The 25,172-nt window shown below is 40.8% G+C and overlaps 1 protein-coding gene across 1 annotated transcript in view; it reads left to right on the top strand.

Moving 5' to 3' along the window:
• Positions 1 to 211: 211 nt before the first annotated feature.
• The window catches only part of sash1b (SAM and SH3 domain containing 1b), a 63,795-nt gene continuing 38,834 nt past the window's right edge, over positions 212 to 25,172 (top strand). The window contains exon 1 of the mRNA XM_080869969.1: positions 212 to 709. Coding sequence (XP_080726095.1) covers positions 227 to 709 — 483 coding nt within the window. The 5' untranslated portion in view covers positions 212 to 226. The remainder of the gene's footprint in view (positions 710 to 25,172) is intronic.

Genomic DNA, 25,172 nt, shown 5'->3' with positions numbered 1-25,172 from the left:
GGCAGCTGACAGTACCCTGCTGTCTCCTGATATGCGTCTGCTTTGCTGTCTAATGCTCTATCCACAAGCAATACCTGTGTTTGCTTTGGAGAAGTGAACTGAAGACTGTGTAAAGTTTTACGGCCCACAGTGCTGGATTGCCACCGCACAGGCCCAGCGCAACAGCACCAGTGTGAATGGAGATGATGATGTGCACTTAAATTTTTTCTCTATTTCCAGTCTTAAGATGAGCCAGGGGCCAAATCTCGTCCTCCAGTGGCTGTCTAAGCTACACCTGACCCAGTATGTGGAGTCATTCTTTGACAATGGGTATGATGACTTGGAAGTTTGTAAGCAGATTGGAGAACCAGACCTGGATGCTATCGGGGTCCGCATTCAGTATCACAGACACAGGCTGCTCACAGCAGTGCAAGCGTTAAAAGAGGAGGACAAAAGGAAAGCACCTGGGTACTATTTCACCTTAGAGCCTCTGGATGCTTCTGCCTGCCACCACATCTCATACTCAGACAGACTGGGTGACTTGGAGACGCCGAGGTGTCACGCACAGACTGCAGGAGTGCACCAGGCCTCCTGTCCTGGGAACCATAACCCGAGGTTCACAGACTGTAATGACTTTGTGACTTATCCCAAACTGAAGCTCAAAGTACTCATACGGGATAAACTTGCAAAAGATGGCATTAACCTGGGACAAGCACCTTACACCCACAAGGTAGGATATTTTGACTTCATCTCTTGCAGTTAAGTTGATAAGAAATGCTGGGTCTTTAAGAGCTGTCTCATTGGATTTAATATGCTTACTTTACTGCGAATGTGATGAAGAGTGTGACAAATTTCTTTGATAGTGCTGACGTCAAGTGATTCTTCTTTGAGGATGTGTTGGAGTCTCTGGCAAAGGTTCACTGAGGTTCATTGTAGTGTTAGTTTACTCAAAACATTTCCATATTAGTGTTAAACTTAACTGGAATGAATCTAATTGAATTGACTGATTGGGTACTTGGTGAAACAGTAGTAAGACTTACAATGCCTTCTGATCCTCAGTGTACATCTTTTAAATTAAGTTAAGGTGATTTTATGTGGAAAAAATCCTAATTGTGTTCTCTTTTTCTGGATTTACTGTTCCGTAAGCAGCCTAAATGTGCCTAGATCGCTATTTCACGTATCTCGCAGAATGCCATGTCAGAAAATGTTGAGTTCAAGCGTTTAGAAGACATTATCCCACTCTGCCATAATCCTTTGCTGTAGCACCCTTCACACATCCAAACTGGGGCATTGAATCCACACTGGAATTGAATTTGAGCACATAAAATGAAAAATGTGGTATTTTATAATAAAAGATTTGCTGCAGCTCCAGCTGTTTGGCTCTGTAGCCATGGATTCCTGCTTAGAATACACCACAACACCTGCAGCTGTTTTAAATCTCCAAGAATTACTATACTGGCGAACAGTGAGTTGTTTTTAAGGTAGATGAACAAACAAAATACAAAAAAAAACAAATAATGTTACAGTGATGCTACTAGACTGTATGTAAGGCAAAAGAGGCTGTGACATCCAGAATGAAATGGTACATGATGGTATGTTTTTCCATCACGCTGACCCATTTGACCATTAGTCTTTTCTTTGATAACATTAAAACAGATTGAATAACGGCCGCATTTTCTTGAAGGGAGGCAGAAACCTTTCCAAGCATTTGAATTTTCACCCATTCCTGCAAATAATGAAATTTGGTGACTACACGATTTTTACATTTAGGACAGTGTGGTGGGGTTTCTGTTCTGTACTTATTATAGCTATATGGAGAAATGTGTATACATCATGCAAAATATTATAGTGTAATTCTTTTTTTTTTTAAATGTTACAAATAAAATTTCTCAATGGTTAAGTCTCATCCCATCATCAATGACTATTACTATTAGCCAGTTTCAACATCTCAAAATACAATTTGGATACAAAGTGTTTTTGTTGCTGATACTTTACACAGAAAAAATCTAAGAGATGTGAGTAATTTGGGATTTCTAGCAAATTCTTATACACAAGTCTTCTGATCTATAAATATTTGTAGAAGTTATATATTGCAATTTTAAACTATAATAATATTTTAAATATTTGAAATTTCCCCTTCTCCAAGCGGTTGATGATTCTAACAATACTCACTCTTTGCCAGAAAATAACATTTGCTCAGTTTCACTTGTTAAGCAACAATCGCAAGAAAAACAATGAACAAGAGTTAAAAAGCTTCCGACCTCTGTGGACAGTGGATCAGTCTGCCGTGATGACTGACTGACAGCATTTCATTTTATTTCGAGGGATTTTTTTTCCCATCCTGACAAACTGCTCTTTGTGTTGACTGCAGGGGCTGTTAGTTAATGTAATTGCAGAGGATAGCTGTTCTGCTCTGGCATTAACCAAATCCATTCAGTCCATAATACACTCAGCGAGCGGTCCAAGGCCGGCCAGATGAAAAGCTCAGCGATACGTTTGGCTTATTTTCAACAGCCTGTCTCCGAGAGGAAAGTGTGACTGATGGATTTGGGATTTGATTATAGTGAAGAAAACTGATGTTTACCGTTGATTAAATGGTAAACAGTCTGTATTGTAACAGAGTGTCAGAGTGAATCCTTGCTAGAAGCACTGATGCACACTGTCCCGGCATATTTTTACACTTTCAGTCCTAAGGCACAGTTGTTTTTCACAGCAGTGGTGCTTAGGCAAGAGAGTACTCGTGTTGATTATTTGTCTTTCCAAAGCTGATACAAGTTTAAAATGCTGCTCATCAACAATGAATGAATGTGTTCTGAGGGGGTAGTGAGCCAGATGCAGCTTTCCAGTTAGATTGAGCTCATATTTGGTCAGGATCGCAGTCCTTGTATTTGTGCTTCTTTGTATCAAGTGAGCCTTATGCAGTGTTTGGTGCTTTGTTATTTGCTTTATTATTGAAACTCTAATTAGGAAAGTTTTCTTTACCCATCTGCGTTGCAATTACCCATTAAAAGTTGTACTCTGCTTTTGGAGCCAGCACACGGCTCTCTCGCCAATGTCGCAGTGCCAGGCACTGCAGGACACCCCCTGAGGTCCTGTTTCCATGCCATGATGGGTCAGAGATTTACACATTATAGGGAAGGTGGTTTTACTGTTGTGGCCAATTCCTGAACGTTAAGCTGTGGTTCTCTTGCCATCCACTGTGTGTTTAACATTTTGAATGTTCTGTCATCCTGGTGCATTTCACTAGGAAGTCGGTCAAACTTTTTGGCTCATTAAATTTGGCCCATTGGATCCGTCTCGGTACTTGCACTGCAAAGACATGCACGATTATTTCATTCACTTATAATGTGAACGATGACTCTACTTCATTCGAAGCTCATTAGTAAAGAAAACTTGAAAGTAAAACAATCAGGTAAAATTGATTGTTATGGAAACTGATTTCGGAGCAGTTTGGCCTTTCAGCTTCATCAGATGGAGTCCATTAAATGCTTGCAGGATACAGGTATGTAGGCCAGTACGGCCCATTTTCTCACCAGGAATAGCATACAGCAGCTTAAGGGTAAACCCATCTCCTCCACCAGTTCTCCTCAGCTTAAATTTTGGACCATTTAGAACTATAATATTGTATACGCCCATTTAGAGATCAGTTCAATGTTTGTATTGTATTTTCCAGGCTTTATTAACCACAAGACAGGGATGTTTTAAAACCTAGGTTTGGGCTGTGTAGTGTACCATATATTACTTTATGCTTACATGATATTTTAGTAAAGCCTCTTCACACCATATCATTTTTTGTTCTTCTATTTTTTAAAAAACTTGGTCTCCCATTTGCTTTGTTTGATTTTTAACAGTACAGTATGTCCTCAGGCCCTATTCTGTCTGGTATTCATGAACCACAGCAGTTTGCATCTGTAACCACATAATGCCTTCTGCCCTCAGTCTCTAGCTCAATCAATTCCCACTGAGCAATGTGCTTTTCTGCCGATTCTATACGCACGACTTGTTCACACAGACCCAAAGGGCCTGTTGCTGACTTTGAGAGGGGAAAAAATAGTAAAGCTGATTAAGCTGTAAATGATCTAAGTGCTGGTGACACAACAAGCCATTTTCTAAAAATGTGACATGGAAAAAAAGCTTGATATATTTGCTCATGAAATTGCAGCTGCTGGAAATGGGAATCTGTGCTGCATAGATATAGTCTGAAACAGAAGTTTTGTTTCAGACAAGATGATAGAGGGGCTTTTTTTTTTTTTTTTTTTTTTTTTAAAGATATGCACCAGATTATTCATCATTTGTCAGTAAGGCATACATCACATTTCATCAAGCCCAATCCCTCTTTGGAAAAGCTCCCTTTATAGCTGTCTTAACAATGGGCCTCAACTCCCCAGAAGGCCTCGCTGCAGTGCCTCACTTGAAAACTGTCCTGGAGAAGAAATCTTTATAAGATTTTTTTTTTTTTTTTTTTTTTCTGTGTTGCTTCTCCAGAGGATCAGAGGACAAACAAAACCAGCAGGCCCCTTTTGACAGAAGAAAAGACAGTTTGAATAGAGCCTGGCAAAATACAAGATCTACAGCAGCTGACAGCTGTCTCTGCCTTTGTCACAATAAAGTGGAGATTGAATAAAATGGCTTTTGTTGAACAAAGTTGGTTTTAAAACACCAGCACGGAGTTTAAAGCGAGCACAAGTGTAACAGTATGCTGGCCACCTGCACATGGACTGGTGACTTTAGTTTTTGTTCAGTTTCCTTCAGTGCTTCCCTTGAGTCGCCTTAAAAATAGTTCAATCTCCTCTGATGGCACGGTGATGCAGTGGTTAGCACCTATTAGCACCTTACTGGGCGAAAGTCCCAGGTTTCAGTTCTGGAGTCTGCTGGGACTTTACTGTGTTCGATGTTAAGTGTTTTCCTCTGAAGGTCCAAAGACATGTTGAATTAAATAGTATTTCTTCCAGTGTGAATTGCTGTGTTTGAGTTAGATAACGTGGGATGGGGTCTACCTATCCCAAGACTAACACAAACTACAAATCACACATAATTTCCTTAGGGATTAATAAAGTATTCTGATTCTGATTTATAGCTGTAGTGTATTAATTGTTAGACTTTAAGTCTAAATTTAAAGAAGTGACCTAAAGAGTCTTGCAGTTCATCCTGTGCTTTTATTGTCATTTTTGTGCCAGTAGATGGGCGCTACAAGGGAAAAGCAAAGAGACTTACTTCATTTTAATCAATCAAGAATATTATTGTTACTGTGAGCGGATATTTCAGCTTTGTTGAATTCAACCGATTAAGCTTTTGCTGAATATGGGGTATAGGCAAAGTTGGTCTCGCTCTTCCATCACCCAGATTTTGGAATTATGTGCCGAGTGACTTTTAATCTCTGCAGGTGTTATGGCGCAGGAAAGGAAACTTTGTTTTCCCTCCAAAGGAAAATCGCCATGGTTGTAATTTTTATTTTTTGTATTTTGAGTTTATAAAACTTCTTTTAAATAAGGTAATCTGGACCAGAAGTCCAGACCCATCATGGTTGTGTAAAAGTCCTGACTCAAAGACCTATGTTGAGCAAGGAAAAACCCTGACATGCATAAATGGTTTGGTCATGCTGCAGTGTGATGCAGTTTTGTCATGTCCTCTATCCATTATCTTTCTCTTCCTGGTCGCCCTGTAGTGTACTGTAGGGAAGACCTACTATTGACTTTACTCATGTTATGTCAGTATAGATTAGCTCAAACCGCTGGGCATTTGCAGCAATGTCAAGTCAAATCAAATCAAATCAAATCACTTTTTATTGTCACATCACATGTGCAGGCACACTGGCACAGCACATGCGAGTGAAATTCTTGTGTGCGAGCCCCACAAGCAACAGAGATGTGCAAACACAACAACACAAACGAGCAAAATACAAGAATGGCCAACCTGAAACTAATAAATATATGTACAATATATAATAGTGTATGCATTTTTGGATGTGTATACTAAATATTTTCCTGTGTGTGTGTGTGTGTGTGTGTGTGTGTGTGTGTATACACATTTTTACAAATTAAATAGTAAAAAAAAAAATAATAATAATAAAATATATAAAATATACAGAGTTGAATATGTGCAAAACAAGTGGCATTTATATACAGTGTGGAGTGCATAATGTTGAAGTTCCAGTAGTGAAGCTGAGGTGTCTATGACGTGTTCAGCAGTCTGATGGCCTGGTGGAAGAAGCTGTCTCTCAGTCTGCTGGTACGGGACCGGATGCTGCAGAACCTCCTTCCTGATGGAAGCAGTCTGAACAGTTTATGGCTGGGGTGACTGGAGTCCTTGATGATCCTCCCCGCTTTCCTCAGGCACCGCTTCCTGTAGATGTCTTGGAGGGAGGGAAGCTCACCTCCAATTATCCGTTCAGAGCACCGCACTACTCGCTGGAGAGCTTTGCAGTTGTAGGCGGTGCTGTTGCCATACCAGGTGGTGATGCATCCAGTGAGGATGCTCTCAATGGCACAGCGATAGAAGGTCCTGAGGATGCGGGGGCTCATGCCGAATCTTTTCAGTCTCCTGAGAAAGAAGAGGCGCTGCTGCGCCTTCTTCACTGTTTTGTTTGTGTGTACTGACCACGTAAGATCCTCAGCCAGGTGTACGCCAAGGAACCGGAAGCTGCTCACTCTCTCCACAGCAGCGCCGTTGATGGTGATGGGGGTGTGTACTTCTCTGCACCTCCGGAAGTCCACTATCAACTCCTTTGTCTTTGCGACGTTGAGGGTGAGATGGTTGTCTTGACACCAGTGGGTCAGGGCGCTGACCTCCTCCCTGTAAGCCGTCTCATCACCGTTGGTGATAAGACCCACCACTGTAGTGTCGTCCGCAAACTTCACAATGATGTTGGAGCTGTTAGTGGCTGTGCAGTCGTAGGTGTAGAGTGAGTACAGGAGAGGGCTCAGTACACACCCCTGTGGAGCACCAGTGTTCAGTGTGATGGGGGATGAGGTGATGCTGCCCAGTCTGACCACCTGGCGTCTGTCAGACAGGAAGCTAAGGATCCAGCTGCAGAGGGAGCTGCTCAGTCCTAGATCCTGCAGTTTCCTGTCCAGCTTCGAGGGAACGATGGTATTGAATGCTGAGCTGTAATCTACAAACAGCATCCTCACATACGTGTCTCTCTTCTCCAGGTGTGACAGGGCAGTGTGTAGTGTCAGGGCTATGGCATCATCAGTGGACCTGTTGTGGCGGTATGCAAACTGTAGAGGGTCCAGTGAGTCGGGTAGTGCAGAGCAGATGAAGTCCCTGACCAGCTTCTCGAAGCATTTGCTTACGATGGGGGTCAGGGCTACAGGTCGCCAGTCGTTCAATGAGGAGATGGTGGAGGATTTGGGTACAGGGACGATGGTGGCCATTTTGAAGCAGGCTGGGACTACAGACAGAGAGAGGGAAAGGTTGAAGATGTGCGTGAACACTCCAGCCAGCTGAGCCTGGAGTATTACCCTTATGGTGCCGAGGGCTAGTTGGGGGCAGGGTGATTGAATAGCATTGTACAGATCATTCAAAACCTAAACATGTCATGCTTATAGTTTGGGATTAAGTAAATTCTTGTCCGGCTGGCTGATCATCTCACTACTTCATTGTATAATGACAGCTGTCAGTACACCAGCACATATTCAATATTATGTGACTACTGAGAAATATAACTGATCCATGCTGCTAGCACAGATACTGTTCTATGTACAATGTAAAGCAGATGCACTGACCTGTATAAGTTTAATGTTGTCCAGGGTCACATGTTCTGTATATATACATCCATCTATCCCATTAAATCTTCTCTTTAATGGCCCTCTGCCTTCATGTTGCATTCAAGTAGGAATTATTCAGTAGAGCATCTGGAGGAGCTTTGCCCAGTGGAAGCAACAAAAATGCATAACACACTTAGTTTATGCAACACCGTGCTTATTTTGGATTTGACTCAAGAAGAGGCTGCTGTATTTTGTTTTCTATGAGTGAGTATTTTTTTGAGCAGTTGTTCTGTGTACAAATTTCTCTTAAGCAACCTCACTTATTTAAATGCTCCACAAAGCTCCTCCTTTTTTATTCTTTAGTGCTTTGGCTTGTGTTTCACAAGGCTAAATAGGTCTTTTAAACTATGAGGTGCTCTCAGAATTTAAATTGCTGTGTTAGCAAGAACCTCTCTTTTCTTTGTGCCAGGCACATGTAAGAGGAAGCTGAAGTAAAGGAGGAAGTTTTATTTAAGTTTGTATCAAAGCAAGCACCGAGTCCAACACTGAACTGCTTTGATCAGGAGTTGCTTCATTTGTTTTGGATGTTTTGAATTGTTTGAATTCAAAAACTGAGTTCTAATTACTTTTTTTGTGCATGGCTTCTCTTAACAGAATAAGCACTGGCATAGTGTGAAACCTATAACCTACACCACATAAAGTATGCAGTTAGAGTAGTAGAGCAGTTGCACTCTTTATTTCTATATTAAAAATTTAGCTTTCATTTTGCTGAGTGTTTGCAGACTTTTGAGAATAAAGATTAGCCACCATATCCCATTAAGACCCATCAAACATACAGGCATCAATTGACTTGACAAATTAACAGCTTTACTTCGGATCCAGTATAGATTTAATGGTGTTCTATCAACGTAGTACAAGCCAATCAGTCTACTGGGCAGAAATTCGAGTCAATCTTTTTAGACAAAAAGTAGAACTGTTAAGTTAGCGAAGGCTCCAGCCACACAGGCCAGTTGGCAAGTGGTTGCGGGAGGTTCCTTGCTGTTGCTAGGTTAAATTGGTCCTAGGAGGTATACGATGCTGCGCTAAAAGCCTCCTTGCTGGTAGTCGAAGCCACAGCCGCATGTAGTTTATATGGGACACCAACTCGTCAGCAAACACTTGAAAACCGCTCACCAAGTGATAGTGAAAGTGACACAAACTGGAAGCATCCACCCTTAAAGTAGAAGTTGAACCATTTGAAGCTAAATCATTGTGTCCAAAGAAAAGCCACAGCTTTCTAAAGTTGTTCATCATAGTGATGATGTTGAGTTATAATATCATTTCCTCTGAGACACTCATTGCTGATTACTAAACAGCCCCACCCCCACCTGAACTGCAGTGCACTACTGGTGGAAACATGATTAGTGCTATATTTCTTCTAAAATTTAGGTCATATATGGAAGCAGCTTATTATTTGTTTACGTGCTGAAACTCTGTATATTAGTACTAATTCCACACGGCACATATTAATAATGTGAGTTACTTCACTGCATTAAGGGCAAGCATTATAAAGAGCATTGGTACATTTTGCATGGCTTTTCATAGGAAGGTAGTGAATGAATGGCACCATTTCTTCACTTAAGCCTCTGAACTTGTATTAAAGGTTTTCATCTTTGGTGCAGAGCTGCCTTTTAATGTAGTGCACATCTGTTGGGGACTTGAATTTTCATTATCTCTTCCACTATCCTGTCCCACATTATCCTCACAGAAAGCATGGCAATGGAAGGTGAACACATTTAAGAGGGATCTGATCAGTAGTTTGAAATCTGAGAAGTCTCAGTTTTATCTTGTGTTTCAAACAGAAGTTCCCCACAGCTCATTTAAAATCAAAAGCATAAAAATGAAAAAAGATTAAACACAATAACACCGACAAATCTTCCCATGTTTGGCAGCTAATTTTAGAATTGAATTCATGCTTCTTTTGCAGATCAGGGATTCAGTTCCATTCAGTTTTATTTGGATGGCACCAAATCGCATATTGTTAGGTAAAGACCTTAAGCAGGGGTCTCAAACTCGCGGCCCAGGGGCCACTAGTGGCCCACGTCACCCCTACTTGAAGTGAAGAAATAAAATGCTAGTTGGACCTAGAGCAGGGCGATATGGCCAAAAATATTTATCACGATATATATTTGAAAATTTGCGATAACGATATAACTGACGATATAATTGATGCGAGACAAAATACAACTCCACAACATTACTAGCGCAAAAAGACAACCTTCCATTTATTTTCACGTAAACAAGAAGCTGGTTTTTATGTACACTAAAGCTTTATAAAAAATGTATCAGTGCAAATGCAAATTCCTTGCTGAAAGTTTAACCCAAAGGCATTTCCAGTAGAAATGGGCTGACATATCCTGAGCATAACCATGTATAATATCCACTGAAGTTAAAAAGAGGTGCTTTGCAACATTAAACTGCAGTGTGCAGTACGCATTTTTCGGACCATAAGCTGCATGGGATTATAAGGCACATTAAGCGAAACAAAGCAGTCAGATAAATCAAACTTTATTAAACTCATTCTTCTTGCTTCCTCCACTTCTGTACCATTGATTCATTAATGTTGAATTCTCTGGCAGCTGCTCTATTCCCATGTTGTTGCAGTATATTAATGACTAACCTCGTATTGTGGATGGATTATCTCAGTTGTTCTCCTGACTGAAGTTTGGTCCGTTTACAGCATCCTGCCATGCGATTGCATTTGTCTCTAACCATGAGGAACCTTCACGTTAACTTTTATAAGTGGAAAAGTGTTAGTGTTCGTCCTCCAGCTTCACTGTTTATGTTATGCTAACATAGCTGTGTCGCTAGCGATCACGTAGCACATCATTATATACCAGCTAGCCCAACTTCAGTAACCCTACAAACGTCACTGCTGTTTAGTTTCCTGTCTTCATTTATGTTGGAAGTGATAGCAGAGCTGTACGTTTGAATTTTTTCAGAAATCTCTCAGTCAGAACATGCTATATCATGCTTAGGTAACTAGCGAAACTAGCGAGCTAACTTCCGCTAGCTTCCTGCTAACTTCTAACTCCGTTAAATGTAATAACTTTTGTTTTCATGGATGCCTGGAAGTTAAACTTTATAGTTACACCTGGTAAAGCAGCAATGCTGATCGTTTTATTAAAGATGAAAGAATTTAGACAGTTTTCAACTCTCAGTGATGCTACAGTGTTGTTTGACCTGAAGTCAAATATACAGAGTTTGGGACCCAGATTACTCCCAGATTTAAGAGCATCTTAGTCCGACAAATACGACAATAACAACGGCCGCTTGCATGTTCTGCAAAAAAATGTGCTTTGTTGTGTATCTGACGGACAAACACCAAACCAGTTCCACATCATGGAAGTTGCACCATTTTTACAAACCAATTCTGGTTCATCTGTTTCACTCAACAATCGGCCATGTGCGTATGAAAACAAAGGCACTGCGCATGCGCGTTTTACTCCCATTCTATCGCGATATTTCATTTTCCTATCGTTGCCTAACATTATACCGGTATTACCGTGAACGGTATAATATGGCCCAGCCCTAGTTGGACCTTGAAGTTCAGTGCTAGCAGTGGCCCACAGCTCATTTAAGTTTGAGACCCCTGCCCTATAGTAATATGGATAAACACCTCACCAATCAAACGACCCCATTTGAGAAAACACTTGGCTACAGTGGGAAGGAAAAACCCCCTTTTAACAGGAAGAAACCTCCTCCAAAACCTAGAAAATAACTGTTGCGCTCCTTGATTTGTCAAAACAAAAAAGATGTGTTACATACTTGAATGTGGTGGAGAAAACGAGGGAAAATGTATATTTTAAAACAAGTAATAGTTGCATTAACTTTCCACTTGTTGACTTTAATATTTTAAACATGAAGGTCCCTTTTTATTAGTGGTGTCAGTGGGACTGCAGTGGCAAATTAAACACTGCAAGCAACAAAACTGAATTAAACATTTGTAATCTTTAGTGAGACTGAGTTTCTTTCTAATCATGCTGCTGTATCTGTACTGTAGATATGCCAAATATGGTTAGAAGGGGATCTGTGTGCTATTTAGGCTTCTGTGGCCCACAGTAAATCTCAAGCTTCCAATTCATCCAGTGCTTTGACCTATTAGTAACTTAACCTCAAGGTATGAGGTATGTTCTCCCAGTGAGAAAAGCAGAAAAGCTGCACAAAAGATGTTCCTGCAAAACTGTTAAACCAAAAGTGCGTTTTGGTCTTTTTATAGCGTAAATCTTGTAGGGATGACAGTGGGAATACATCAAGATGCCACATCAGTTCCTGTTTGCTTGTTTACCCAGTGACTGGCAGTGTACTGTGGCAGCTTCCCCACGGAGTCTACTGCTGCTTCCATGCACTGGTAGTCTGCAGAACAAGAGTACAATCCAGCTGTGTAGTGTTGGTTGTCAGCATAAGGTCTGCTCATACAAGTGAGTTTTACACCACTAAAAATAACACCGTACGTGACGTTTCATGAAGGCTGTGGTTACCGATCAACCACAACATTAACCCACTGACTAAAATTGTTTCCTGGCATTAATGTGGTTAATTAAAAAGCACATTATTGCCAGGAAGTGCCATCGTGGCAATGGCACTCCCTGAGGGCAGTGGCCTCTCCCAGCAGAGTTGTATCTACAGTGGAACCACACTAAGCTCCTAATCAACCACTGTCCCTGCAAACACACATCCAGAGGTCTCTGTTCCAGTGAATTAGAGATGTCGCGAGCTTAAGGTAGACCTTCACAGTATTTGGCTGGTGGATTTAGTTGTTTCTGTTCATCGTATATAGAAGAAAAGCCAAGGGTCGCGCTCTTGTAATGCAGTGAACACTGTATGTTCAGAGTATGACCCACTTTCTGCTCCTCTTCCTCCCCATAGCAGCTAAGACCCCTCCTCCCTTATTAATTTCATATGATAAGTCTGCTGACACTATGGCATAGATCCAACAGCAACATACTATATAAGCTGAGCTACTTTCCTGGTGAGCCATTTGGGCCGAGGACTTCTTGAAATAGCTGTCATGTGAAATTAAGAGGATGAAATTCTTAAATGAATTCCTATTATCCTGCCTTTGGTTTCCTGAGAATATTTGATGGGGGGAATGCCACATTGGCAGCATAAATAATATATTCACTCCAAGAAATCCAAGTAAAATGGAGCAGCTGTAGTGCGTTTGTGTTTGCTTTGCCTCAGGTCCCCCTGCATTAACTTAGGTTAGGTCATCTTTTCTCTTATGTGGAAGAGAAATTGTGTAACCACCAGATATTTTTCTATTTTTCTGAAAAGCTATTTTAAATTTATTTTATTGTTTTATCAAACTGAAGTTTAAAAAAAGGTCCTAGTTGCTTTAAGTTGCAAAAATCTCTCAGCATTATTCTTCAGATACATATAAATACATTGTGCTACATGTTATTGGTTTATGACTTCTGTTTTATTGATTGTATTTGTTGTAATTGGACTGATTTACATCAGTGTTTCACATCATAACGCATACAGTGGGGCAAAAAAGTATTTAGTCAGCCACCGATTGTGCAAGTTCCCCCACTTAAAATGATGCCAGAGGTCAGTAATTTGCACCAGAGGTACACTTCAACTGTGAGAGACAGAATGTGAAAAAAAAATCCATGAATTCACATGGTAGGATTTGTAAAGAATTTATTCGTAAATTAGGGTGGAAAATAAGTATTTGGTCATCTCAAACAAGGAAAATCTCTGGCTCTCACAGACCTGTAACGTCTTCTGTAAGAAGCTTTTCTGTCCCCCACTCGTTACCTGTATGAATGGCACCTGTTTGAACTCATCATCTGTATAAAAGACACCTGTCCACAGCCTCAAACAGTCAGACTCCAAACTCCGCCATGGCCAAGACCAAAGAGCTTTCGAAGGACACCAGGAAAAGTATCCGGTTGTTCAGTGATGACGCGACGAATCCTACTTCCGGGTCTAAAGTAGTCTGCGTTTAATATGGCTTTTGTGTTGTTAACATGTTTAATGTTATGTATTTTCTTCTATTTGATCTCAAAAAGCTCCTAAAACAGTCAGTGATCACTGTTGACCTCCCTCGGCTTTTATTACCGCTAATCATTTATTTAAGCTCAGTTTTTAAAACCTTAGGATGTAACTACAGCCCAGCCCATGCAGCAGTATATGAATGACTAACCTCGTATTGTGGATGGATTATCTCAGTTGTTCTCCTGGCTGAAGTTTGGTCCTTTTACAGCATCCTGCCATGCGATTACATTTGTTCCTGACCACCGAGAACACTCACGGTAACTTTTATCGAGTGGAAAAAAAAGTTAGCTTGTTTATATTATGCTAACGTAGCTGTGTCGCTAGCGGTCACGCAGCACATCATTATATACCAGCTAGCCCAACTTCAGTAACCCTACAAACGTTACTGCTGTTTAGTTTTCTGTCTTCATTTATGCTGGAAGTGATAACAGAGCTGTACGTTTTAATTTGTTTCCAAAACCCCGCAGTCAGGACATGCTATATTGTATTTAGATAGAAGCTAGCGAGCTAACTCCCTGCTAACTTCTAACTCCGTTAAATGTCATAAATTCCGTTTTCATGGATGCCTGGATGTTAAACTCAATTGTTACACCTGGTAGAGCAGAACGCTGATCATTTTATTAAAGATGAAAGACTTTAGACAGTTTTTCAACTCTCAGTAATGCCACAGTGATCGTTTGATATATGGACCTGCAGCGGAGTTTAGACCCAGACACGGCTAGTGACGTCAGACTGAACAACCGGATAGTAGACCTGCACCAGACTGGGAAGAGTGAATCTACAATAGGCAAGCAGCTTGGTGTGAAAAAATCAACTGTGGGAGCAATCATCAGAAAATGGAAGACATACAAGACCACTGATAATCTCCCTCGATCTGGGGCTCCACGCAAGATCTCATCCCGTGGGGTCAAAATGATCATGAGAACGGTGAGCAAAGATCCCAGAACCACACGGGGGGACCTGGTGAATGACCTGCAGAGAGCTGGGACCAAAGTAACAAAGGTCACCATCAGTAACACACTACAACGGCAGGGAATCAAATCCCGCAGTGCCAGACGTGTTCCGCTGCTGAAGCCAGTGCATGTCCAGGCCCGTCTGAAGTTTGCCAGAGAGCACATGGATGATACAGCAGAGGATTGGGAGAATGTCATGTGGTCAGATGAAACCAAAGTAGAACTTTTTGGTATAAACTCAACTCGTCGTGTTTGGAGGAAGAAGAATACTGAGTTGCATCCCAAGAACACCATACCTACTGTGAAGCATGGGGGTGCAAACATCATGCTATGGGGCTGTTTTTCTGCCAAGGGGACAGGACGACTGATCCGTGTTAAGGACAGAATGAATGGGGCCATGTATCGTGAGATTTTGAGCCAAAACCTCCTTCCATCAGTGAGAACTTTGAAGATGAAACGAGGCTGGGTCTTCCAACACGACAATGATCCAAAACACACCGCCCGGGCAACAAAGGAGTGGCTCCGTAAGAAGCATTTGAAAGTCCTGGAGTGGCCTAGCAAGTCTCCAGACCTCAACCCCATAGAAAATCTGTGGCGGGAGTTGAAAGTCCGTGTTGCTCGGCGACAGCCCCAAAACATCACTGCTCTCGAGAAGATCTGCATGGAGGAATGGGCCAAAATACCAGCTACTGTGTGTGCAAACCTGGTAAAGACCTATAGTAAACGTTTGACCTCTGTTATTGCCAACAAAGGTTATGTTACAAAGTATTGAGTTGTATTTTTGTTATTGACCAAATACTTATTTTCCACCCTGATTTACGAATAAATTCTTTACAAATCCTACCATGTGGATTCATGGATTTTTTTTTTTTTTTTTTTTTTTTTTTTTTTTTCACATTCTGTCTCTCACAGTTGAAGTGTACCTCTGGTGCAAATTACTGACCTCTGTCATCATTTTAAGTGGTGGAACCTGCACAATCGGTGGCTGACTAAATACTTTTTTGCCCCACTGTACATCATTTCAACACTTTTTCACAGAGAAGGAGAAGAAACACAAATCAAAGTGAAAGGTTAAAAAATGATGGACTGAAACAGAAAAGAGAGCTCTGAAAGCACAGTCCCTACTAAGGCCAATGCCTAAGATTCCAATTTTAAAACATGTTTTCCTGGCTCTGCATCCAAATTGATTGCATTCTTCCTCTTCCCATACTTTAACTCTCGAGTGAGTTTAATAAAACTAACTTTTCCAACGCTTGAGGAATAAAAGGCACTAAAAACAGATCAGTCATACTGCTTTTCTGTACAGTTTCAGTATGCAGTTATTCTGATCATCGCTCAGTTTCAGTTGAATACAGGAAAATTAACCTGGAACCTTCAAACCCAATGTGCTCTTTCATCTTTGGATGATATCACCAACCTCTGTGGGCAAGTGGTCTATCAGAGGCTGCAAATATTGTATATCTTTAAGGCTATTGTCTTTATTTTTATTTTTTATTTTAATTTAAACTTGCCACTGAACCTCACAGTACCGGTACTAATTTTTTTTTTTTTCTTTTGTTTGTTTGTTTTGGTTTGTTTATTTTTGTATATTTCGAATGATTTTCTTATCAGAAAAGAAGTTCATATTACTGATTCTGTTTTTAAGTGTCAGCCTTAATAGTAGAAACTGCCCCAGATCTTTACAGTTCTCTGTTGTAATATTTTATGGCTCTCTTCATTTATACATGAGCACAACTCAGATATTCTTGGACAATTTCAAAAGCAGCCTATGTAGGAGCTGAATTTCTATTCATTTATTACTGACAAGCAGCGGGTGGCCCGAATCCATCTCTTCCAAGTATCTTCTTCCAAAAGTCTCAGAATCATTTCACTGTTATGCCTTTTATTTTAATATAACCACACTACGGACTGACAAACGCCTGTTTTTTATGCGTTGTGGTTAGCACCAACGACGGTAACAGCATCGCGTGTCCGCTTGTTTATGTTCCATATAAACCTTTCACAATAAAGCTCAAGATCCTGTTGAGACTTTTCAAAATAAACTGAATCACGTGAAAGAGCAGATTATTTACGGATGAGAATTAAAAAAGAGCCGCCAGGTGCTAAAAATAAACCTTAGACTCAAATGTTATTGAGATTTTGGTCATATCGCACAGCCCTAGTTCTCCCAGTAATCCAACAGCAGCATATCCTCATGATAGTAATTTATACGTGTATCTATTATCCATCTCTCTTCATGGAGATGAAAGGAGATGCAAGTGGTAACTGTCAGACTGACTGCATTATTGTTGATGTGAGTGTCAGAGACATCTGCAGAAGGCAAGTGTCAGGCCATTGAGATGGTTTCAGATCACTTCCCTTCAGGAGTCATTCAACACAGCCTGCTTCAGTATTTTACACTTTTTAATGCCTTTTATATGAAACCGGAACACTTTTAAATGGCTCACTTTGCATCGATTGTGTAAGTCTAAAAGCTATGTTGCTGTTATGAATTTGAGTTTACTGCTTAGATCACTTTGGAATAGTTTCACTTCTGCTGTGTGTTTTACAAACATTAAGGAGTGAAAGGGTCAAGTGAAATTGAATAATTTCATGCAATTTGGAGGAAAAAAACAACAGCCCACAAACAAATTATACAAACGCCACACTCTCTGGATGACATTGATCAAACTGGATGGCCTTGATATTTTGTGTCAGCTTATGATTGCTGTCTTAAGCTGACAGCTTTACAAATACATCAGCAGTTTTCCCCATGATAGTGGTTGCTTGTACTGAACTAGTGCCCAAGGCGTCAACTCTGAAATCAGAGAGAGACAAGATTGGAAACAGGGAAAACCTTCAGGTTCCTTGGTTCCATCATGTCAGATAAGATAAGATAAGATAGAACTTTATTAATCCCTCGGGTGGGTTCCTCTGGGAAATTCGACTTCCAAAAAAAGCACAGCAACGACCGAAGTTACAGTTACAGAACTGTTATATATATATATACACACACACACACACACACACACACACACACACACACACACACACACACACACACACACACACACACACACACACACATATATAAATACAGAGACAAATATAAATAAAATATACAAAGGGGATAAATAGAATAAATAGGAATAAAAAATAAAAATACAAGTGAATTGCACATTTCAAGTATTGAGTCTATTGCACTGTTGACTATTTACAAAAAGTATTGCACAAGGTATTGTACAGTGAGGTGCAGAGGCACTACAGCTTAGTTGTTCCCCCCTCCTTTGTCCTCCTGTTTCCCCTCCCTCTCCCCTCCAGAGAGGAGTTAAACAGTCTGATGTTGTGTGGGACAAAGGAGTTTTTAAGTCTGTTAGTTCTTGTCTTGGGGAGAAGCAACCTGTCACTGAACAGACTCTTCTGGTTGTTTATGGCCGTGTGCAGAGATGAAGGCTCAAGGATAGCACAGGCAACAAATGGAATAACTTGAGCTCATCTGGGGAGACAAGAACATCTGTCTTTGCTCCAAAATCCATCTGATGCTCAAACGTCCTGTATGGCAGAACTCCAAAGAAGAATTCTGGCAGCAGAGAAGAGATGGTACAGGAACATTTTAGGCATTTCATACACCAAACATGAAGAGGTTCATAGAAAGATCCAGTAGGTAATTGGACCTCATGAGATAGCATAGCCTTGCTTCTCATTCATCAGGCCTTGTGAAAATCATCTTGCAAGTAACCATTCCAAGAATCCTTAGACATGAAAGACACAGATGGAAGGACAGCATCTAGGCTGGCATGAACCAGAGCGCTGTTGACGACAGAGAAGAAGAGTCTTTACTGTTACTGTCTTTATTGTTCTCCCATTTGCTTCAACAGAAGACGAGGAATAAGTGAAGTAAGTGAAAAAATGTTGAACCGTAATTTACTCCAGCTTAAAATAAATATTCTAACCTTTTGAAAAACTGTATTTCTTATATTCATGAACTACCTGAAATATTTTACTTTAAAATGTATATAATAGTTTACCTTTTTTGAATCAATTTTTTTTAAAAAGAGGACATTTTTAACAATATTCGCACTATTATATTATAGAAATTCATGAAAGCGTAGTCTGTTTTCATTATTTGGAGTCCATTCAACTTACTCTGCACTTGCAGCATCCTATCTGATAAAAACTGCACCATGCACTTGTATAAGATTTTTGCAGGAAACTATATGTGAAGGTTAGGACATGCAAATGTTGCCAGATTACAGGACCAATTTGGAGACACAGTATGTATGAGATGAACATAAAAAGCCTTGGTAGTATCCCCTTTTAGGTCATGTTCCATTTTATGCTCAATTAGATTTAAGTGCTATTAGTATTATCAATAAACTGGAGCACCGCATTGCAGCCCCACAAAGACTCATAAAAAACCACCAGATTGTTATTTTATGGTTAATGAATCTAGCTGGGAAGTACTGGGGCTTAAGGCATTACACACTTGTTTTGTAACTTCTAAGCACTGTCAGCTGGCCTTTGGGCTTGTGTGCCTGATGTTTTATGAGTTTTGTCTGGAAGTCTGATGCTGTAATCTTATAAACGCCAGCTTTGTCATCAGAAAGCTGAATATTCTTGAATACATTCAAGAATATTCAACTTTCTGATGACAAAGTTAGGCAATGTTTAGGCAGCTTTTTGGGAAAAGGCTGTCTAAACTTTGTCTCTGATCCTTGTGCTGGCTCGGCAGTGATCCTTTACCTCTCATCTGTCTTCCCGTGCATCAGTTTCACCAAAATGATTCCAAGCTGCAAATCTTTTATATCTAACATGTAAACACGTCACAGATCTCGGGATAATATTTAGCAATGTTTTTCCTGCCTCACCGACAGTGTTTCTTTAAAAAAACAGGAGCAGGCTGTTCCTCCTGGGAAAGTTGATGGCAGTGAGCAAATGCCTTGAATAAACTACTTTGCGCGTACTGTAAGATTTTGAAGTTTCCGCTAGGTTTTCCCTGGGCAACTGAAAGAAAGTGATAGTGCTGGACGAGTATGATTTGGAAACCATTAGGGTGAGTGTTGTGTTATCAACTGAAAGAATCAGGGCAAACCAAATTGCTGCACTCTGTGCAGCTATGCGTATCCGCAAAAAAAAAGTAGTGCCTGTTGTGAAATATTGATTGTCACTTTTCTGTTCAACACACAGCTGCAGTTTGGATCTGCAGCCTTTGGTCAGTTTCCTCTAGACATTTTGTGAGAACTAGAAAAGTGGAGGATGGTTTCATTTCTCCTGTGTAACAGTGTAGTCACGGCGTGGGTGGAGGACTTTATAGGTCTCTTGTGTGCTTACATTCTAATGTCTCACTGTTTATTGTAGAGTCTTTGTTGGGAGGGCTTAGTGAAAAGGTTAGGGTTGATGTTCATATGCTTAGTCTTTAATCTTAGTGTGTGTGTGTGTGTGTGTGTGTGTGTGTTTTCTAACTGTCAGTCTATATAACAGATCCAAATGTTAAGGGCTGAGAAGAAAATCTGCCTTACATGTGATGATATACAGAAAGGATTCTTTGGCCCTGCAGATATAAGAGGACATGAGCTGCGAATAGCATATCAGGTGACACGTTTAATCATTCGGGACTTTTGGAAAAAAGTTCTTACCAATAATTATTCAGTTAAATTCCTGGAATTAACATGAAGGGACTGGAGCTTAAAATCTTGGAAAATGTTCCATGCTGAGGGTATGAGTAACCGGTGTATCATTTTCCAGTATGACAGGCTGATATGCTGCAGTCATTACAATTAAGAACAATATTTATTTAAAGCCCACTTAAACATTTGAATATAAGCATTATATTCACCCCCTTCAGTAGAGAGTTGTTTCATATCTGTCACGTAGCACCTTAACCACACTACTTTTTTTTGGTGTGTGACTAGTCAGTTGTATTCTATACTGTATTTTCTTCTAGTTGTATTTATGGTTTTGTAGGCTTGTTTTACATTTTGTAAGATCTAATCATAATCTTCTGCGTGTCTTTGTTGAATGTGTGAAGGTAAATATAAATGCACTATTCTGTAAATGCTTCAGGTGTAGTTAGTGTTCTTGTACATGCATAACAAAGAAGTTTTGAAGGCTTATATATTCAAGACTAAATCAGCTGACTGCCAGTCTAGAATATGCTCTCAGAGTAGGTGTAAGGTTGGGCTAAGACAAAACATTGTATTCAAACAAAAATTATATACGTGCTAAAATCTGGACTTTGGTAAATGTTGGTGAGTCCAACTCAAAATGCACACAAACTGGAGACAAGAAAACGGAAAAATGGTTAAATATGAACAGAAATCCTCCAAACCTGAGATTGTGTTGGACTCCCGACCGAATAAAATGCATTAAGCGATGCAACAACCTTTTGAAGAACACATTTTTTTTTTTCCCGCCTCAGTGTGGCTAAGTTGTGTAAATTGTTTAGATCTGAAGAGGCTCCCAAGTGCACGGAAGTGTGCATTCTCTGTCGGCACGCTGTCAGCCTGACAGCCAAAAACAGAAAGTGACCACATCATCATTAAAAACACACAATAAATAAAACTAGATTCAAAGGGACAGTTGACTCCATTATAAAATGAAGTTTTTTGTTTGTTTGTTTGCTTTTACTCCAGGCTGTGGAGTAATTTATCCGTCTAGCTGCCTTTTTTTGTGAGCTGCCCACTTTTGGAAATATCAGCTGTGAAAATGTTCGCCTTTGGTTGAATATAATAGAACTAGACGGCACTTGCCTTCTGGTTCTTAAAGCACAAAACTTAGCAGTAATGTCTCCTTCCAGAAAGCACTATAGGCCAGAGGAAAGACATGGAAATTTTGGCTATAAGATTTTTATTCTGTTTAAATCCAGGTTTCAGATTTTTACCTTAGACGCATTATAGCCATAATAATGTGTTATGACTATTGTGATAAATGGCTGAACCATGAACTGTAGTGGAACCCTAGTTATCCTCTTCGTCTCAGCTTTGTGGTTGTGTTTTCTTCAGCGTATTGCATCCACAGAGGTCGTATGCTAGAGTTGTGTTTTATTGAAGATCAAAGCTGCCAGGCTGCCCAGCAACTCACCCAAAAATAACAGGTTGAATTATAGTTGAATCAGCGCATACTGCTTAGCGGTGAAGTAGGCTAAATAATTTTATGCTGAGTCTGAGTCTGCAGAGGGTCCCGGTGATGTGGAAGACATCATGCCTCGTCCCTGTACCAAAGACGCCTCGTCCCAGTGGCCCCCAGGATTACAGGCCCGTGGCACTGACCTCCCACATCATGAAGACCCTGGAAAGGCTCATCCTGGACCAGCTGCGACCCATAGTAAGACCACATCTGGATCCCCTTCAGTTCGCTTATCAGCCTCGTCTCGGAACAGAGGACGCCATCATCTACCTGCTCAATCGTGTCTACACCCATCTGGACCAGCCGGCGAGCACTGTGAGGGTCATGTTTTTTTGACTTTTCCAGTGCTTTCAACACCATCAGGCCGACCCTCCTGGGTGATAAGTTAGCAGCGATGCAGGTGGATGCTTCTCTGGTGTCCTGGATTGTTGATTACCTGACAGGAAGACCACAATATGTACGTCTCCCACAGTGTGTGTCTGACAAGGTGATTAGCAACACAGGGGCACCACAGGGGACTGTCCTCTCCCCCTTCCTCTTCACCCTCTACACCACAGACTTCAGCCACTGCACAGAGACCTGCCATCTTCAGAAGTTTTCTGATGACTCTGCGGTGGTTGGATGCATCAGCAGGGATGATGAGACAGAGTACCGGGCTGTGGTCGACTCCTTTGTCACGTGGTGTGAGCAGAATCATCTGCAGCTCAACGTGGCAAAGACTAAGGAACTGATCGTGGACTTCAGGAAGACCAGGAAACACTTGACCCCTGTTTCAATCCAGGGGGTCAGTGTTGACATTGTGGAGGACTATAAATACCTTGGAGTACACATTGACAATAAACTGGACTGGGCTAAAAACACCACAGCACTTTACAGGAAGGGCCAGAGTCGTCTCTATTTTTTGAGGCGACTGAGGTCCTTCAACATCTGCCAGAAAATGCTGAGGATTTTCTATGAGTCTGTGGTGGCCAGTGCGATCCTCTATGCTGTTGCATGCTGGGGGAGCAGGCTGAGGGTCGCAGATGCCAACAGACTTAATAAACTGATCCGTAAGGCCAGCAATGTTGTGGGGATGGAGCTGGACTCCCTCAAGGTGGTGTCGGAGAGGCGGATGCTGTCCAAGATAAAGACAATGTTGGATAACACCTCCCACCCACTCCATGACATGTTGGTCAGTCACAGGAGCTCGTTCAGTGAGAGACTGAGATTACCGAAAAGCACCACTGAACGACACAGGAAATCATTCCTGCCTGTGGCCATCTCCCTGTACAACGCATCCACTTAACACACTGTTTGCTGCTACAGCTACACATGTTTCTTTTCCAAATATTTATTTATAAGTGACTTATGTATGTATGTATGTATGTATATGTATATATTGTACTATTCTTAGTTAGCGTATTGTCTGTCTTGTCTTAATGTTGGTTTAAAATGGAGCACTGTAACAAAAAATAATTTCCCCCAGGGATCAATAAAGTATTCTGATTCTGATTCTGATTCTGATAATGTAGGTTTGTTAAATCCCTGTTCCTCGCTACCAACATGGTGATATGATACAGCTCATGTCTGCAGAGCTTGTGGTTTACCTTACCCCAGAACAGATCAACAACTGCTGGAAATCTATTACTAGTTGATTTGAAAACTGTGGCTGATTTTCCCAAGTTCAGTTGCTCATATTGTAGCAACCATATGTTGCCAGGGATGTTTGGTGCACTACTCCACTACAATACGACTGACCTTGATGTGTGATCTAAAAATGTCAAAGAACCAGGGGATGAGCAGTGTTCCTTTCTTTATGGTCTGATGGGTAGGGCATAAGGTGCCTCAGCAGCGCAGCATCATGAAGTACTGAAGAACATTGAAGTGACATTTGCTCCTTACCTAGTATTGTCTAGACATGCGGACTGGTGAGGCTAAACGCAGTACAACATAGGTGAACAATGTCACAGTTATACAGAATTATCCACAGGCCTCACTGAACAGTTTAGATTGTGAAAACGCCTTCCTCTGAGATTAGGGGGAAAAAATGGAAACCTTTCAAACATGATAGCAAAACCTGCACTCAAAGCTGGTTAAATCCATCCTAACCTCTGCCTAACCCCTTTATGGAAGGTAGGGACAGAAGGGATTTGAATAAGCCTTGTGAAAAGTGATCGAGATCATACACCTATTTGGGTCAATAACAAATATGCTCTAAATGAATATGCAAAAAGAAGACCTGAGAAGGATAAGCGGGGATGGATGGTTGGGTTCAACATAACTAATGGCCTGATGGCCCAGGGTCAGTAACAAGTCTGTTGGGCAAGTTGACTGGCCAGCCACTGGTTCATTTCGACCAGTAATGGTCAGTGATAGACAGGTATTTTTATATTGTAATATTATATATATTGTAATATTATAATGTACATGCTGGGTGCCATTGTAAACCAGAGCTTCCTTCTCAGTTGATTTATCACTGATCAAACAAAGGTGCCTGTCTTTGTAAAATACACTGTATTGTCTGATTGCTATTACTACTACTACTGCTACTATCCCACCACTGTTTGAGATTTGTATTCTGGACAGTAATTTTCTCAATTACACCCTCGGGGTGGAGTGGGTGAGTGTTGGTTTGGTACCTTCTAAGTCTGATCTGGCAGACTGACAGGAAGCCTATTAACTATTGCATTCATGACTAACTCTGGCCTGTCTTCCCACGCTGCTGCAGACTCCCGCAGTTATCCTCCCAAACATGACAGCTGTAGCAGATAGTGAAGCCTGGGTTTCACCTTTGCAACAGCAGGTTTCAGAAGTTGGCTCGACTTTCACTGGAATTGGTGCAAACAAGCTAAAATAATATTCCATATGCCACAATGAGGCCAGTGTGCTACACCAGGCCCTCTAGCCCCATGTCTGGCAGAACCTGGCCAGGGTGATTCATTACTGAGAGTGGTAGTCCCCCCAGCCATGCATCCAATGAATATTAAAATCATGTATTTGTAGATGGAGAAACCTGACTCATTAATGCCTGTTTTTTTTTTTTTTTTGTTTTTTTTGTTGTTGTTTTTTTTTCTCATTTTTTTTGTCTGCTCCATACTTCTTTTTGACTATTATCCAACAAGACAGTTTACATCTAGCAGAAAGTTCTTAAATGCCACATAGTTATTATGTCACTGTTATGAACCATGCCAAGCTTTTGTTGGCATTTAAATGTTAAGTTCAGTGAAAAGGTTGTGGTGTGGATGGTGGCATGGTTTGGAGGTCCTGTACATGACAGTGAAATGTCACTTTGATTTGTGTTGAATGGTGTTACTGTATGTTCTAAAGGCAAATGATACATATAAATCATATAAGATTTGCTTCATATGGATATATAAATTGGGTAGCATAGTTCTCATTAAAAGCA

Source organism: Rhamphochromis sp. 'chilingali' (assembly GCF_963969265.1).
Source record: "Rhamphochromis sp. 'chilingali' genome assembly, chromosome: 21".
In the NCBI taxonomy this organism is placed as follows: Eukaryota; Metazoa; Chordata; class Actinopteri; order Cichliformes; family Cichlidae; genus Rhamphochromis; species Rhamphochromis sp. 'chilingali'.
Note: the sequence above shows the minus strand (reverse complement) of the source record. Positions and strands in the feature narration are given on the sequence as shown.